The sequence below is a fragment of the Natator depressus genome, chromosome 5 (assembly GCF_965152275.1).
Source record: "Natator depressus isolate rNatDep1 chromosome 5, rNatDep2.hap1, whole genome shotgun sequence".
NCBI lineage: Eukaryota > Metazoa > Chordata > Testudines > Cheloniidae > Natator > Natator depressus.
Genome location: NC_134238.1, coordinates 12,635,159 through 12,652,298, shown reverse-complemented (window position 1 = coordinate 12,652,298; position 17,140 = coordinate 12,635,159). Strand labels below are relative to the sequence as shown.

General features: G+C 42.9%; 1 protein-coding gene across 1 annotated transcript in view; it reads right to left on the bottom strand.

Moving 5' to 3' along the window:
- The window catches only part of ARK2N (arkadia (RNF111) N-terminal like PKA signaling regulator 2N), a 74,309-nt gene that overhangs the window by 11,700 nt on the left and 45,469 nt on the right, over positions 1-17,140 (bottom strand). The window contains exon 4 of the mRNA XM_074952312.1: positions 2,373-2,499. Within this exon, the coding sequence (XP_074808413.1) occupies positions 2,373-2,499 (127 nt within the window). The remainder of the gene's footprint in view (positions 1-2,372; positions 2,500-17,140) is intronic.

Genomic DNA, 17,140 nt, shown 5'->3' with positions numbered 1-17,140 from the left:
TATAGAAACCATGTATTCCAAGTGAGATCGTCTTTAAAAGAATTATCAATATTTCATAAGATAAGGCTCAACCTGCACACAAAATGTCATCCATCTGTCTGTCTGTCCCCCTCCCCCCAAAATCCCACAGGTCTAGGTTGTGCCAGGGTCCTATGGTGTCAGACTGAGTAAGGCCTTCTGTGTAACTACAAAGGATTGAGATCTTGGGTGTTGCATACTTCCTACGTCCCTCCTCCCACCAGCCCATAAGTGGTGAAGGAGCAAAGAGGGTGAAGAGTAGGTGGAGCCAGGGTTCTATCTCCCCACCCCCAATATCAGCAAGCAGAGCTGTGCATGTTTCAAACGTAGCTTTGTGTGGACAATAACGACTGATTTTTTTTCCAATTTAGTTTCCCAGAACAGAGAAAAAAAGTCTCTATGTGGGCCTCAACCTGTTAATTACTTCATAATACCTCGGTCCAAAGATAGATATGGGAAGGCATTCAATGCAAGAAATATATAAGGCTTAAAGATTATAAATTAAAACATGGTGGGCCTGCCACCTATTAGGATTTTGTTCCCCAATTCTCATCTCAGGTTGAGCACATGAAATGTTCTGAAATAAAATTACGACTCGTAAAAACATATTGGCTAATTCTTAAGCTACAGTGGGTGTGCTGGGCCCCTCTGGGATGCAACCTGGAACTGGGATATCACTGTGCTATCTTCTCCCTGGCCTGGGCTCTGTGTCACGCTGTGACAAGCTACAATCCTCTCCAGGACTTGCACTTACACAGACAGGGACACACCCAGCTGCAGTTACATGAACACTTCTCCTTGGCCATTCATGAACTAACAACAGAGAGGCTACAGCCAGTAACCTCCTCCTCCCCAGCCCAACTCCACAGCCTAGGAACCCAGAGCTGTACCATCTTGCCCTGGTCAAAAGCCTGACCAGTAAAGAATACCACCCAGTCTGCCCCTCCCTCAATGTGGAGAAGACAATGCACCAGTCCCCATTCCTGAGATTCCCCAAGCACTTAAAGCAAAACACACTGTTTTAGGTAAAAATATAAAACAAATTTATTAACTACCAAAAGATAGATTTAAGTGATAATGTACAGTAGATTACCATAAGAAATAAAACAAAAATGCAGTCTAAATTCTCTAAACTGGATAGGATTTGAATCTCACCCTGTTAGATAGTACAAACAGTCCACCAAGCTTCCATACACAGGCAGGCTTTCTTCTTTCCCGCCTGAGACCTCCCTTCCCCAGTTCAGTCATTGTTTTTTAGCTGTTTCCAGGTGTTGTCTTCTATGGGGAGGGAGGCCTAGTAGTCATGTCACCTCCCCCTTTTATAGCTTCTTCCACGTGGAGGCAACTTTTGTTTCAAGCCAAGCCCCCAAGCACAATTTGTGAAAAAGTACAAGCAATGAGATGAAGTTCAGTATCACATGATCTAGTCACTTGCCCTTGCATGCTTGGATGAGTAATGGCAGCCATTACCTATATTTTGGCTGAAGCATCCACACAAAGCTTATCAGGCGAGGCCAAGCTTTTCCCATGGCCCACTGTCTTCGCTGATGAGCCATTACCTTGGATAGCCCCTTCACTATGTGCTGGCTAGACTGGATGTAACCAAACTTTGTGGGTGTTACCCAGGAGCAAACACATTTGAAATACAGATGCACAGTCAACTCCAGATACAAAAATGATACATTCATACAAATAGAATAATCATATTCAGCAAACCATAACTTTTCCATTGACCCCTCACATGACATTTTGTACAAGATGCATCATAATTCTATTATAACCATATCATAATCATATCACTATGGTGAATATGGAGTGCAGAGCGTCACAGTGGGCATCCTTACATTTATCACATTGACCATGCAAGTATTTAAACGGTCAATGTTCTTAAAATGGGGAATTAAATATCCAAGAAACCATTTCAATACTTAAATGAAATAAGTGCACATTTTTAAGGGCACTGTGTACACACACAGTGGGAGACCTTAAACACACCTATTTTTGTGTAACCCTATTAGTGTGTTCAGTTGTACACTGAATAAACACATCACATCAGTATCAAGTATACCTTGCCTATCAATATATTTTATATAGAAATCACATGCTTAATCTGTGTACATCTGAAAACATTAATAGGCTAAAAAAGATAGGCAACTCTGATATCACAATGATAGGCAGAGTATAAGAACCTAATAAAACAGTATATATTTTGCATATTTGGCACTGGTCATGGCTGAACTGTAACATCAGAAGTCAGTCAGCATTTCTCTTTTTCATTTATTTTGGCTATTTAAGAGTTTGGATAAAATGAAGAATTCAAAATTAAAATATAAAGCAAAAAATATAATAAGTACCTTGCATGTTCTTGAACTCCCACAATCTCCACTTCACTGTCAGAAGAGGCAATATTAATTTCTTCATTGATCTGTGCATTGCCAGAAGAGGTTCTCTCACTTGCTAGGAAACCTGGATCCAGATGACCTGCATAGAAGAAAAAATGCAAACACAACCTGAGCCTAAAGAACTCAGAAAACCAATGCTGAAAGTTACTTCCCATCAAACTAACCACAAATGATCAATGAATTTGAGATAATCTATTAGATCACCTCATGCAACCCCCTCCTACTGCAGGACTGGCTGATACTGTATATTGAAGTGATTTGTCCAATCTTGTTTTGAATGGCTCAAGTGATAGGGCTGTCGCACAAAAGGTCGTACGCAATTACTGTTATGAGAGCTTTCCAACTCTAGAAATAATTAGATTCTTCACCTGTAGTACTTCAGAATTGCCTTAAGAGTCAGACTGCTCCTGACCAACCCTGAGAAAAAATCATATGAAGGCCAAATTATGCCTTATCCTAGACAAAAGAAAGTTCCTTCCAGTCAGTTACTGAAGTAGCAAGATGGAAATTTACAACAATTGTTTTTATTGTACCTTTTCTTAACATTAAGCCATTTACTCTAGGAACTATTTTTTGTATGTAACTTCCAGCACCAGCAATGAATGCATGAAAATCACTAGACAAGGAATTAGCAGTGCCATAGTCATAAACCCAAGCTCTCCCATCACTCAGAAAAGGAAACATTACTGTGAATAAATCAAGAGTCACAGGTTAAGCGGAATAAAAATCTTCTGTGGTGTTTCAGGTTTATTTTTTAAAAGCCGGGATAGGGGGGCAGGAAATCATGCAATCAGAAATCAACACAAACCATCAGTCCCTTCTTCATGCAACTTAAACTCCAACATGTACATAAAGCAACCAATATAAGTAGTGTAGTTCTTCTCTCTGCAGAGTGCTCTCTATCGGATTCTAGAAAACAAATTTCTCTCTCACATGAAACTAGCCTAGCTCTTCTCTACAAGCTGATTGCCAGTACCTCAGATCAGTGAGGCCCTCTTAGGTGGGACTCTGAAACCCCTACTAGGATTCCATCCCAGAGCCCCATGACATTGTCTTGCTGGACAGGACTTCCCCCAGGAGACTGCTGGAGAGGGATGTGATATGGCAAAAGGCCCTCTTCCAGGGCATGCCAAATGGTCTGTTCACTGTCACAGACTAACAGGCAGTTTTCAGTATAAATAGTTTTTCTGGTGACTGATGAGTGAAAGGGTTGGAGAACAGGATACATTCTGCCACCTCTTGGCTGTCAGCGAAATCCAGCCAAGGTCAGCAGAGGCTTGTTCCACATGAGGCTGTCTAATGGTTTAGGAAGTGAGTTGGTGATCTCTGTCTCTAACTCCCACTGACCGCATCATAAAAACCATCACCACAACTGGCCCTTATTAGCCTCAGCAGTGAGAATGGACATGAAAACTGAACTACTCTCTTGCCCACAGAGGTGGTCTCTTTCAAACAGAGTCAAAGCAGAGGGATTGGAAGTGTGGACAAACATTCACTGCGATTACCTCTGTATCAGCTATGTGGATGATGAGAATTTTGGTTGAAAGGGTACCTTGTCCTTAGCACTGAATTAATTGGGAAAGGATTTGAGAGGAAACATGATGCTAAATACAAGAGGCAGTAGTTGTTGTTAATGATAATACATGGTAGTTATAAATTTCAAGTTACAAAATTCAGATATTTAAATTACAGATGCCCCCAAGAACACAAAATACAGTCTGAAAAATACAGAATTGTCAATGGACTCTCCTGAAATGCATCTCCTGCCTACAAACATACTCTATAAGGGAATCTTTTTGAAAAACATTCATGAAAAGATCTGCAGGTGTGTACAGAAAAGTTGTTCTTTAAATAGTATCATTCACTGGACATTCACTTGAGTGTTCACCAAACAATAAGGATGTTTTTAAAAGCTGTTTTACATACTGTGCCAGACACCACATTACCATGACACAGTAGGTAAAGTCCTAGCTTTGAACTGGAAAACACTAAATCTTTAGCATATTGTAGTGAAGATGTGTAGAGAACCACAAAAAACACCTAAAATAGATACCGGACCAAAAGAGCACTCAGGTGCTCTGGTGATAAGTTCTCTAGAAAAGTCAACTACTACCAGTGCTCCAAGGAAAGTTAAAATCTATATCTCTTTTTAGTGCATACTGGTGAGACGGGAGAGGTTGGGCAGCCTTGAAGAAGACTGCTTGCTTTTCCAACTGCCTGAGGAAACAGCTAGTACACCTGCACTACACAGTGGGAGAGTCACTCATCCAGAGGGAAAGCGCTCAGATAAGAAGGGAGGGGTGTGTATACATATAGCTTGGCTGAACACCTGCTAAACAGAGGAGGAGGAAGGGACATGATAACCTCTACTATTTGAAAAGATCTTGAGAAACGGTTACACATTAGGCCGATACAAGGAAAGGATGATTAGGAAGAGCGGGTTTAGGCTGGACACTAGAAAAACTTTCTAATGGGATTCTATTAATTGTAAAGGTTTCAGAGTGGTATCCGTGTTAGTCTGGATCAGCAAAAACAACGAGAAGTCCTTCTGGCACCTTAGAGACCAACAAATTTATTCCAGTTCTGCAGTTTCTCGTTGGAGTCTGGACAGTTGCTACACAAAAGAATAAACGGACACAAATCTGACATCAGGAATTATAACATTCAAAAACAGGAGAACACTTCAACCTCCCTGGACATTCAACAACAGACTTAAAAGTGGCAATTCTTCAACAAAAAAACTTCAAAAACAGACTCCAATGAGAAACTGCAGAACTGGAATTAATTTGCAAACTGGACACCATCAAATTAAGCCGAATAAAGATTGGGAGTGGTGGGTCACTACAAAAACTAATTTCCCCCTGCTGATACTCACACCTTCTTGCCAACTGTTTGAAATGGGCCACCTTGTTTACATTGGCCTCATTAGCACTACAAAAGTGATTTCCACCCCTTCTTGTCAACTGTTGAGAATAGCCAACTTCCAACTTAATTGAATTGGCTCATTAGCACTGACCCCCAACTTGGTAAGGCAACTCCCATCTTTTCATATGCTGTGCATTTATACTTCCCTACCTTATGTTCCACTCCATGCATCTGATGAAGTGGGTTTTAGCTCACGAAAGCTTATGCCCTGTCATAAATATAAAGGGAAGGGTAAACCCCTTTGAAATTCCTCCTGGCCAGGGGAAAACTCCTCGCACCTGTAAAGGGTTAAGAAGCTAAAGGTAACCTCGCTGGCACCTGACCAAAATGACCAATGAGAAGACAAGATACTTTCAAAAGCTGGGAGGAGGGAGAGAAACAAAGGGTCTCAGTCTGTCTATATTCTGTCTTTGCCGGGGATAGACCAGGAATGGAGTCTTAGAACTTTTAGTAAGTAATCTAGCTAGGTACGTGTTAGATTATGATTTCTTTAAATGGCTGAGAAAAGAATTGTGCTGAATAGAATAACTATTTCTGTCTGTGTATCTTTTTTGTAACTTAAGGTTTTGCCTAGAGGGGTTCTCTATGTTTTGAATCTAATTACCCTGTAAGGTATCTACCATCCTGATTTTACAGGGGGGGGATTTCTTTATTTCTATTTACTTCTATTTCTATTAAAAGTCTTCTTGTAAGAAAACTGAATGCTTTTTTCATTGTTCTCAGATCCAAGGGTTTGGGTCTGTGATCACCTATGCAAATTGGTGAGGCTTTTTATCCAACATTTCCCTGGAAAGGGGGGGTGCAAGTGTTGGGAGGATTGTTCATTGTTCTTAAGATCCAAGGGTCTGGGTCTGTAGTCACCTAGGCAAATTGGTGAGGCTTTTTACCAAAGCTTGTCCAGAAAGTGTGGTGCAAGGTTTTGGGAAGTATTTTGGGGGGAAAGACGTGTCCAAACAGCTCTTCTCCAGTAACCAGTATTCGTTTGGTGGTGGTAGCGGCCAATCTGAGGACAAAGGGTGGAATATTTTGTACCTTGGGGAAGTTTTGACCTAAGCTGGTAAAGATAAGCTTAGGAGGTTTTTCATGCAGGTCCCCACATCTGTACCCTAGCGTTCAGAGTGGGGAAGGAACCTTGACATGCCCAAATAAATCTGTTAGTCTCTAACGTGCCACAAGGACTCCTCATTGTTTTTATTAATTGTAAAGAGCTCTATTAGATAGTGGAATGACCCCTTGGGGAAGCACTGGAAGCAACATCACTTGAGATATTGAAAGCTGTTCTAGACAAAGCACAACAGTGGAGAATACACTGTAGAAAACAACCCTGCACTGGGAACAGGATTGACTAAATGACTTAATCAGTCTTCCATCTCCAACTTCTATGATATTATTTGAATGTCCACCTTACCATACCCACTCAGTCTGATCCAACCTTCTTGATCACTGCTTTTGGGAAGAGAGGGCCACCACCTTGGCACAGCCCCTGATCAGGGTCAAAAGAGGTATGAAAGTGCTGGGCTCAGACGTGGGGTGGGTCCTGCCACCTCACAAATAAAATATGACGATAAAAGAAAGATGACTTGTCAGTTGAACTTTAAATGAGTAATAGATAAGGCCAACTACTTTGACCATTCAAGTTCAACTGAATAACCCTTGACAATTGTTATCAGGCTGTCAGAACTTCCAAATATTTTGTTATATATATTTCGTATGTAATAAAGCGGCAGAGCACACTGTGAAGCATGAAATGGAAGTGCTAAAGAATAGGGCTATATATTACCATGCCTCAGCAATTCACCCGAGAAAGCATGATTAGCACAGCAAATACAAGAAAATACTACAATGAGAAGCTTGGTACAGGTGAGGGTTGAGGTGCAGAGGCAGACTTGAGTATGCAAACGCTTAAAGACACAAATGTCATACCTAGGCTGTTAAGTTTCTCACTTTCACAAACACACACACACACACACACACACACACAGAAGGTATTTTGTTTACCCTCCAAGATCAACACTTACAGAACAACCCAAAGTATTTGCATCCCCATCAAAGAGTTGCTACCACTCCCTAGAAGACATTTTCCACTTAAACACAAAGAAAGTTTCTCATATAAGCCCACAATGTATGATCTGCTGGACTCGGACTCTCTTCAATGGAGGATCTAGGTTTTTTGACAAGCACGGTGCAAGTATTTAATCAAAGAAATCCAAAGCCTTTAGGGTATGTCTATACTTACCAGGGATCGATGTTGAGGCGATCGATGCACTGGGGATCATGCTAGCGGGTCTAGCGAAGACCCGCTAAATTTACTGCGGATAGCTCTCCCATCGACTCCAGTACTCCACCAGAAAAAGAAGTGCAAGGTTAGTCGACAGGACTGTGTCTCCCGTCGACCCAGTGCAGTATAGATACCGCAGTAAGTCGACCTAAGCTACGTTGACTCCAGTTATGTTATTCACGTAGTTGGAATTGCATAACTTAGGTTGACTTACCCCCGTAGTGTACACAAGGCCTCAGATAAAGAGGGGGTTGGACGAAGATGAAAGCCAGTTAGGGGAGAAAAGACTGTGTTCCAAATTCCCAATCCTGGAGCACAGTAAAAAGAGACCACTGAGTTTGGAACACACAACCAGCTTACAAAATGTTTGGGGCTTGGAACACCAAATAAATCCAAGAAATGGATTTATATGCCCTATATGACTAGGGCTTTCCTCCAAAGTGAAGCAGAGTACCCTTCTGCTACTGAAAGGAATACTGCATCATTCCTGATGGAGGTGGTCAAAGAAGAGAGTCCAGAAAAGAAGACTGATACCCTGAACATTGGGACATTAACTGGAAAAAAATACAGAGCTGGTACAGGCATTGATGAAAAGGAAAGTACAGATTTCCTGCTTTCAAGAGACCAAGTGGAAAGTCTCGACAAGACAAGACAAGAGATATTGAGGAAGGCTATATGCTACTATACTATGGACGTTGAATAAGAGAAATTGACTTGGTATAGTTTTAGAGAAAGTGATGCAGGAATGTGTAGTTGTTGTGGATAGGAATGTTAGTATCAGTGTACAGATAAATTACTTCCTCATAATCCAAGCCAAGCAGAAGAACACAAAAAACTGTAAGGTTATCTCAGGGGAAAGCACTACAACTCAACATATGCTGGTTCTTGACTATGGAGACATATTGCATATGAGAAGAAAATGGTCCAAAGCAGTACAGAAAACCAAGTGGTGGAAGCTTAATGAAGTTAACAAGGAGTTTAAAATAAAAATGTTGCAGAAGATCCCTTTAGAAGGGGTAAGAGAAAATACACATCAATGGTGGAATCATATTGCAAGCTACATTCTAGCATGTGCAAAAAGCCTGCATGGTGAAACAAAAGCAAGAGTCTTCTTCCCCAATGAGACCTCATGGTAGAATGAGAAAGCTTGAGAGGCTCTGAAGAAAAACTAAGTGTTTTAAACTTCAGCAAACAATGCTCCAACAGCAGGATTTTCAGGAGTATTAAAAAAAGCCAAAAAAGATAGCAAAGTAAGAGGTGTCAGCCACCAAGCCTAAAGCCAGAGAAGGCTTATATGCCCATCTTGAAACAAAGGAGAATGAGAAAGAAATATATAGATTGACAAAGACCCACGATAAGAGAATTAAAGACACTGGTGAGATCAAAGTTATTAAAAATGGGCATACGTTAATCAGTGAAAACCAGATTAAGGAATGGTGAAAAAATTACTTTGGAAGGCTTATGAATGAAGAGAATCCAAGAGAACTGAGACATATGATAAAACCAAGTAATGTCTCATGGCACCAGTCTTAGAGACGCTTTTACAGAAGCACTGAGCAACATGAAAAATAAAGTTCCCAGCCCCGACAGCATACCTGCAAAAGTATGGAAGTGCCTGCAGCAATTAGACATGAACATATTGACAGAATTGATTAATTTCATCATGAGGACTGAGAAGATGCCTGGTGAAAGAACATTAATACCAATATTTAAAAGAAAAGGAAACATACAAGACTGTGGTAACTACTGGGACATTAAACTCTTGAGCCACAAAAAGATATGGGAGACAAGTTATTGATAAGAGACTTTGAAGCCCTGGTCTACACTACAGGGTTAGGTCGAATTTAGCTGCATTAGGTTGATTTTATAATGAATGCGTCTATACAAGCAACCCCGTTCCGTTGACCTAAAGGGCTCTTAAAATCAACTTCTGTACTCCTCCCCGGCAAGGGGAGTAGCGCTAAAATAGACCTTGCTGGGTCTAATTTGGGGTAGTGCGGATGCAAATCGACGTTATTGGCCTCTGGGAGCTATCCCAGAGTGCTCCAATGTGACCGCTCTGGACAGCGCTTTCAACTCCGATGCACTAGCCAGGTACACAGGAAAAGCCCTGGGAACTTTTGAATTGCATTTCCTGTTTGGTCAGCGTAGCACAGGTGACCATGCAGTCCCCCCAGAATCACAAACGAGCTCCAGCATGGACCAAAAGGGAGACACTTGATCTGACTGCTGTATGGGAAGAAGAATCTGTGCAGGCAGAACTCCAGTCAAAAAGAAGAAATGCTAATATATATGCCAAAATCACACAGTGCATGGTGGAGAGAGGCTACAACAAGGACACACATCAGTGCCGCGTGAAAGTCAAGGAGCTCAGGCAAGCCTACCAAAAGACAAAGGAGGCAAACAGTCGCTCTGGGTAAGAGCCCCATACATGCCGCTTCTATGATCAGCTGCATAGCATTCTAGGGGGGGGACCCTATCTCTGCCCCACCACTGTCCGTGAACACCTGCAAGGGGGGCGTCTCACGCAACACAGAGGAGGATTTTGGGGATGAGGAAGAGGAGGAGGAGGAGAAGGAGAACGCGCAGCAGGCAAGCAATGAATCCGTTCTCCCCGGCAGGCAGGACCTTTTCATCACCCTGGAGCCAATACCCACCCAAGGCAGGATCCCCAACCCTGAAGGTGGAGAAGGCACCTCTGGCGAGTGCACATTTGTAACTACGGTACAGGGTTTAAAAGCAATAGTGTTTAATATTTGATTTGCCCTGAAGACTTGGGATGCATTTGCAGCCAGTACAGCTACTGGAAAAGTCTGTTAACGTGTCTGGGGATGGAGAGGGAATCCTCCAGGGACATCTCCATGAAGCTCTCCTGGAGGTACTCTGAAAGCCTTTGCAGAAGGTTTCTGGGTAGGGATGCCTTATTTTGTCCTCCACAGTAGGACACTTTACCACGCCAAGCCAGTAGCACGTAGTCTGGAATCATTGCAACACAAAGCATGGCAGCGAATGGTCTTGGGTTTTGGTCGCATTCAAGCAACATTCGGTCTATATCTTTCTGTGTTAGCCTCAGGAGAGCGATATCATTCATGGTCACCTGGTTGAAATAGGGGAATTTTTGTAAGGGAACAGTAAAAGGACCCCGTTCATGCTGAGCTGTTTGCGTTTGGCTATAAGGGATCATCCCATTGCCATGCGGCGGGGGGAGGGGTGAAGGGATCATCTCAAATAGCCACACAGAGGGGTTTCCCACCCGAAAACCGCAGCCCCTCCTTTTAAATGGCAAACCCAACCGGCATTGCTTGCTATCGGAAAGGAGGGTGCTTCAGTTTGAAAACATTCCCACATGTTATGAAGGCATTAGAAGCCCAAACCGCGTACCCTTTGGCTTACCATGGCTGCCTGGAAACCGAATTCTGTTGCCCAGCCATGGGTCATGTGTCACCATACTGGCAGGCGCTCAATATAAAAGGCAAAATGCAACCTTGTACCTAAAGCACATGTGCTGTCTGCTGTGAATTGCTTGATTCACTGTGAAAGAGTCTCCCTTTTTTTCTCTGAAACATATCTTAAATGTACCATCTTAAATTTTAAACCTCCCTTTTTTTCCCCCTGCAGGTGCCAATTTTTCTATGCTCCCCCTATCATCTCCATCCCTGAGGTTATCGCAGATTAGAAGGCGAAAAAAAACACACTTGCGATGACATGTTTTCCGAGCTCATGCAGTCCTCCCGCACTGATAGGGCACAGCTGAATGCACGGAGGCATTCAGTGGCGGAGGCCAGGAAAGCATTAAGTGAGAGCAATGAAAAGAGGCAGGATGCTATGCTGAGGCTAATGGGGGAGCAAATGGACATGCTCAGCCATCTGGTGGAGCTGCAGGAAAGCCAACAAAAGCACAGACTGCCGCTGCATCCACTGTACAACCACCTTCCCTCCTCCCTAAGTTCCATAGCCTCCTCACACAGATGCTCAAGAACAAAGAGCGGGGGGGGGGGGGGGGGGAAGAGGAGCAGCTCTTGTCACCCAGCCACTGCACTCCAGACAACGACCCAAACAACAGAAGGCTGTCATTCAAACAAACAGTTTTGATTTGTAATGTGGCTACAATAAGCAATGTGGCCTTGTCCTTCCCTCCTCCCCCACCCCACCCGGGCTACCTTATTAGTTATCTCCCTTTTTTTTTTAAATTAATAAAGAATGCATGGTTTCAAAACAATAGTGACTTTATTTCCTTTGCCAGCTGTGATCGAAGTAGGAGGGTGGTTGGCTTACAGGGAATTAAAATCAAGAAAGGGGGCGGGTTTGCATCAAGGAGAAACATACACAACTGTCACACTGTAGCCTGGCCAGTCATGAAACTAGTTTTCAAAGCCTCTCTGATGCGCAGCGCACCTACCTGTGCTCTTCTAATCGCCCTGGTGTCTGGCTATTCCAAATTGGCAGCCAGGTGATTTGCCTTAACCTCCCACCCTGCCATAAACGTCTCCCCTTACTCTCACAGATATTATGGAGCAAGCAGTAATAACAATGGGAATATTGGTTGCGCTGAGGTCTAACCTAGTCAGCAAACAGCGCCAGCGAGCTTTTAAATGTCCAAAGGCACATTCTACCACCATTCTGCACTTCCTCAGCCTATAGTTGAACTGCTCCTTACTACTGTCCGGGCTGCCTGTGTATGGCTTCACGAGCCATGGAAGCAAGGGGTAGGCTGGGTCTCCAAGGATAACTATTGGCATTTCAACATCCCCAACAGTAATTTGCTGGTGTGGGAAGTAAGTCGCTTCTTGCAGCTGCTCAAAAAGCCCGGAGTTCCTAAAGATGTGAGTGTGATGCACCTTTCCTGGCCATCCCACATTGATGTCAGTGAAATGTCTCTTGTGATCCACCGGTGCTTGCAGCACCATTGAGAAGTACCCCTTGCGGTTTATGTACTGGTTGGCAAGGTGGTCCGGTGCCAAGATAGAGATATGCGTTCCACCTATCGCCCCACCACAGTTAGAGAAACCCATTGCAGCAAAGCCATCCACTGTGACCTTCACATTTCCCAGAGTCACTACCCTTGATAGCAGAATGTCAGTGATTGCGCTGGCTACTTGGATCACAGCAGCCCCCACAGTAGATTTGCCCACTCCAAATTGATTCCGACTGACCGGTAGCAGTCACGCACTGCAAGCTTCCACAGGGCTATCGCCACTTGCTTCTCAACCGTCAGGGCAGCTCTCATCTTGGTATTCCTGTGCTTCTGGGTGGGGGAAAGCAACTCACAGAGTTCCAGGAAAGTGGCCTTATGCATGCGAAAGTTTCGCAGCCACTGGGGATCATCCCATACCTGCAACACTATGCGGTCCCACCAGTCTGTGCTTGTTTGCCAGGCCCAGAATCAGCGTTCCACTGTATCAACCATCCCCACTGCCGCCATGATGTCCCAACTGCCACAGCCCGTGCTTTCAGGAACGTCTGTGTCCATGTCCTCATCACAATCGTCCTTGTGCTGGCATCTCTCAGCCAGGTTCTGCACATACTGTATTATAATGCGCGAGGTGTTTACAATGCTCGCAACAGCAGTGGTGAGCTGAGCAGGCTCCATGCTTGCCATGCTATGGCACCTGCACAGGTAACCCAGGAAAAAAGGTGCAAAATGTTTGTCTTCAGTTGCTTTCATGGAGTGAGAGAGGGAGGGGAGGGGAGAATGAAGACATGTACCCAAAACTACCCACAATGTTTACGTCCCATCAGGCATTGGGAGCGTAACACAGAATTCCAATGCGGAGACTGTGGGAACTGTTGGATAGCTACCCACAGTGCCCTGCTCCATGAGTCGATGCTAGCCACGGTAGTAAGGACGCACTCCGCCGATTTAATGTGCTTAGTGGGGACACACACAATTGACTGTATAAAATCGATTTCTAAAAATCAACTTCTATAATATCGACCTAATTTCGTTGTGTAGACATACCCCTAGACAAGTCAAGGTGTATGACAATCAGTGTGGTGTCATGCCAAGTCACCAGTGGATGCTATCTTTGCATTAAGATGGCGCGTGGAAAAATACAGAAAAAAGCAAAAAACCCTGCACATAGTACTAATCAATCTTGAGAAAGCTTGTGACCACATTCCAAGAGAAATCATCTGGTAGTGTATGAGAATGAAACAGATACCTGAAGACTACATCACACTTGTCCAGGACACGTATGAAGGTGCTGTTACCACAGTTAGAAGTGAACAGTTTCTAGAAAGAGTTGGAGTACACCAAGGAAGGAAACTTTAACCATGATTCCAGGGACTACTTCTGCACCTGAAAACTCTAAGGTTTTGCAGATAACTTAGGAATTAGCTGACAGGAGAACTGTATCTAATTATTATATAAAGAAAGAAAAAAATATATAAAACTCCAGCAAAAGACACGTTTAAAATGTATATGTAAATTTAGATCAATCAGGAGATAATACAGCAAGATATTCCGAATCCCAAACCTTGAGGTATCAGTTCTAGAGCTTTAACACAGATATCAGAAACACGTTTGATACTTTGTACACTATCTTTATTAGGGACACACACAAATTAATAAAATCTGCTTAAAATCTGTGTTACTGCCATTATCTACTCTATTTTAGTCCATTTTTTTCACTAAAAACATAATTTTAACATGTGATTACGGTTTTTTTCTCTCTCTCTCTCTTATTAAGGGAATTAATTTTTCTAATTATTTTGGCATTTATGTTTACCAATCAGAGTCATGTATGTGACTCACTAACATTTGATTCCATCATTGCTATTGGTACCATTTACTTTCATGCAAATTTTAAGTTTTTTACAGATATAACTAAAAATACAATTTGAAAACAAGCAACCTTCATCTGCCCTGTGTCTAAAGTTATGCATTTAGCTAATGTTTTTTAAACTGGCATTGCTTAGGTTAGTACAAGCTAAGGTTACATTCGAGACGGATACTATTATTTGATTGTACCACTTTAAATGATGAATGACAAAACACAATATGACAAAGCCCAGTTTGCCCCTACGTAAGGCCAGCCGTGCTGTGGCCTTTCCAAGGAACTGCTTCAACATGGACTGGAATGGAGCAGACAGACTTGAAGAGCCAACCCCATAAAATTGAGACTAATGCCAGAAGAAGATGAAGGGCTTGATACCCAGCCACTGAGTTCAGTGAAAAGAATGTCAAAATTGATTCACAGACTGGTCTTCTCATCTTCAAGGGCTTTAGTGGACATCACTAACTTAAGTTAATCACGAGTGTATGTTAACCAACTTATATTTTATGCACTTGTGTTAGTCCTGCTTCTTTGGAGAAGTTTCAAGCAGCTGCCTTTCCCGGAGCCTGAGACACACTACAGAGTAGCTCAGGTCTCACAAGAAGATGGAAATGCTTCAGGTGGCTGGTTTTACAAATATTATTAGGACAAAGAAAAGAAAGCCCTTGACAGTCAGCCCAGATTAGTCCAAAAATATCTTCAACTTTTTAAATACAAAAAATAGATTGCATTTATAGGATGTTTCCACCAGAATTCAGACAACATCACTTCAACATTTTCTAGTTTTCCACTGGCTTCATCTTCATGGGTGGATCTGTGAACAATATTTGCACTAGTGTGTGCTGAGAGACTGACCACTTGTATTCATCTGCCTTGACGGTACATTTTAAAATCACTGCATAAGGAAGGCCAAAGCTTCAGACTCTCATACTATCAGTACAGCCAAGTCCCCATGTCCTATGCAGCTAAAGACCTAAATATGCAGTAAGGATGCTGGATTTATGCCATACTACCTACCCCAAACCCTCTTCCTTCTCTGTTTTTCCCCTCTGCACACCCCAAGTCCAATCCATTACATCTTATTTATTTTTATAGTCAATTCAGTCCACATTATGCTGCCCCTAAATGTTCAATGTGCTGCAGATTTTTTGTTGACAAAGATAACTTCATCACTGAATTTGCCTGGGAAAAGCTGGAGGTAATTAGCAGTAATTAGATAGGGGACAGTTGGCTATGGGAACTCGGACATTTTGGAGCTGCCCCAGGAAGCAGTTAAGGTTTCTGGGACTGAGGAAGGAATACTCCTCTTCTTTCCATCCCCCTTTTAGGCTAAAGCAGTGGTGACTTTCAACTTAGAGAAAGGGATGTTTGAATTACTTATTACCTTCTCCAGCAAATATTGACAGCAACTACCTGCCTCACTGCATTGTGTCACAAACATAAATGGCCAGGGTGGGCCAAGGCTCTGAGGTGGCACGAAGCTGGCTGGTTCTTGCTCACATGTTCAGGATCTAACAATGTTATATGTGGCAGTGACATTGGAGGTTTTCCACCTTCCTCTAAAGCATGTGGGTGCAGGTCACTTGCCCGGATTACCTGGGTATATCCCACTTAATCATGTCCTTGCCACTGCAAGGGCCTCTGCCTTTCATGCACCTCAGTTCCTTCCTATTCTCTCCCTGTGGCACATCTCGTCTAGTCTCCTGTGGGCTATAATACTTTGGTCTAATTTCAGTTGCTGGGTTTAATGTGTGGGTGCTGGGGGGTGGTGATGTACAGACTAGATGATCCAGTGGTCCCTTCTGGCCTTAAGCTCTCTGACTAAATATCTACCACTACATCCAACAACAATGGATAAGCATTAGCTTGCTTCTGCTAAAATGATCTGCAGTGAAACAGTAAATGGTGACATTTAAATTGTCATAATTAGGTTCCTGTGTCAACTGCCCATTGAGGTGAATGGGAGCCATTCACATCTATCATCCCATCCAACAACACTTCCCACTGCCCACTCTTACTTGAAGTGGATTTGGCCCATTCTCCGTGATGTGTTTGGAAAGGTGGGCGATAAGAGGGAATAAATAATTTTGATATTAAGGGGACAATAAGAGGAGTAGGTCCAAAACCTGACTCCCCCATGACCTTCCACCTGTTTGCAAGATCAATGCAATTCTTGAGATGATTCAATGTTGCGTTGGCTGACTGGTTTTTTTTTAGGAGAAAAAAAGTCACAGCTCAACACAGCCAACCCTTCAATAACAAGGCTAGTCTGCAAGCAGGATGTCAGAAAAAGCTGACTTCAGTTTTAAGGTTCCAAGCAGTGGTTTGGAGCTGGGGGAAGGTAACAGATTCCCAGCAGTTTTCCAATGAGATAAATCAGAGTCAGACATTTTTTATAAGTATAAATAAATTTTTCCTTGTGACTGAAAAAAAGGTATAGATGTTGCATTTCCATAGCATCTTCCATCCAAGCTCCCCAGAGTGCTTTAAAAACTATGTCAATACTGGAAGTCCTTCATACAGCATTGAAATGCAACCAGGTCTTTGGTGAATTGTAAGGGGAGGGGAGGGGGAATTTTGGCTTAAAAACATAGGGGCAAACTTTTAGGATCTTTAGTGTCCATGTAGCACACACAGGATCTAAGGCCCAGACCCTCAAAAGATATTTAGGTACCTAACTTCCACTGCATTCAAAGGGAGGATCTGGTTGTTAGGACCCAAACCTGAAAACTCTTACGACT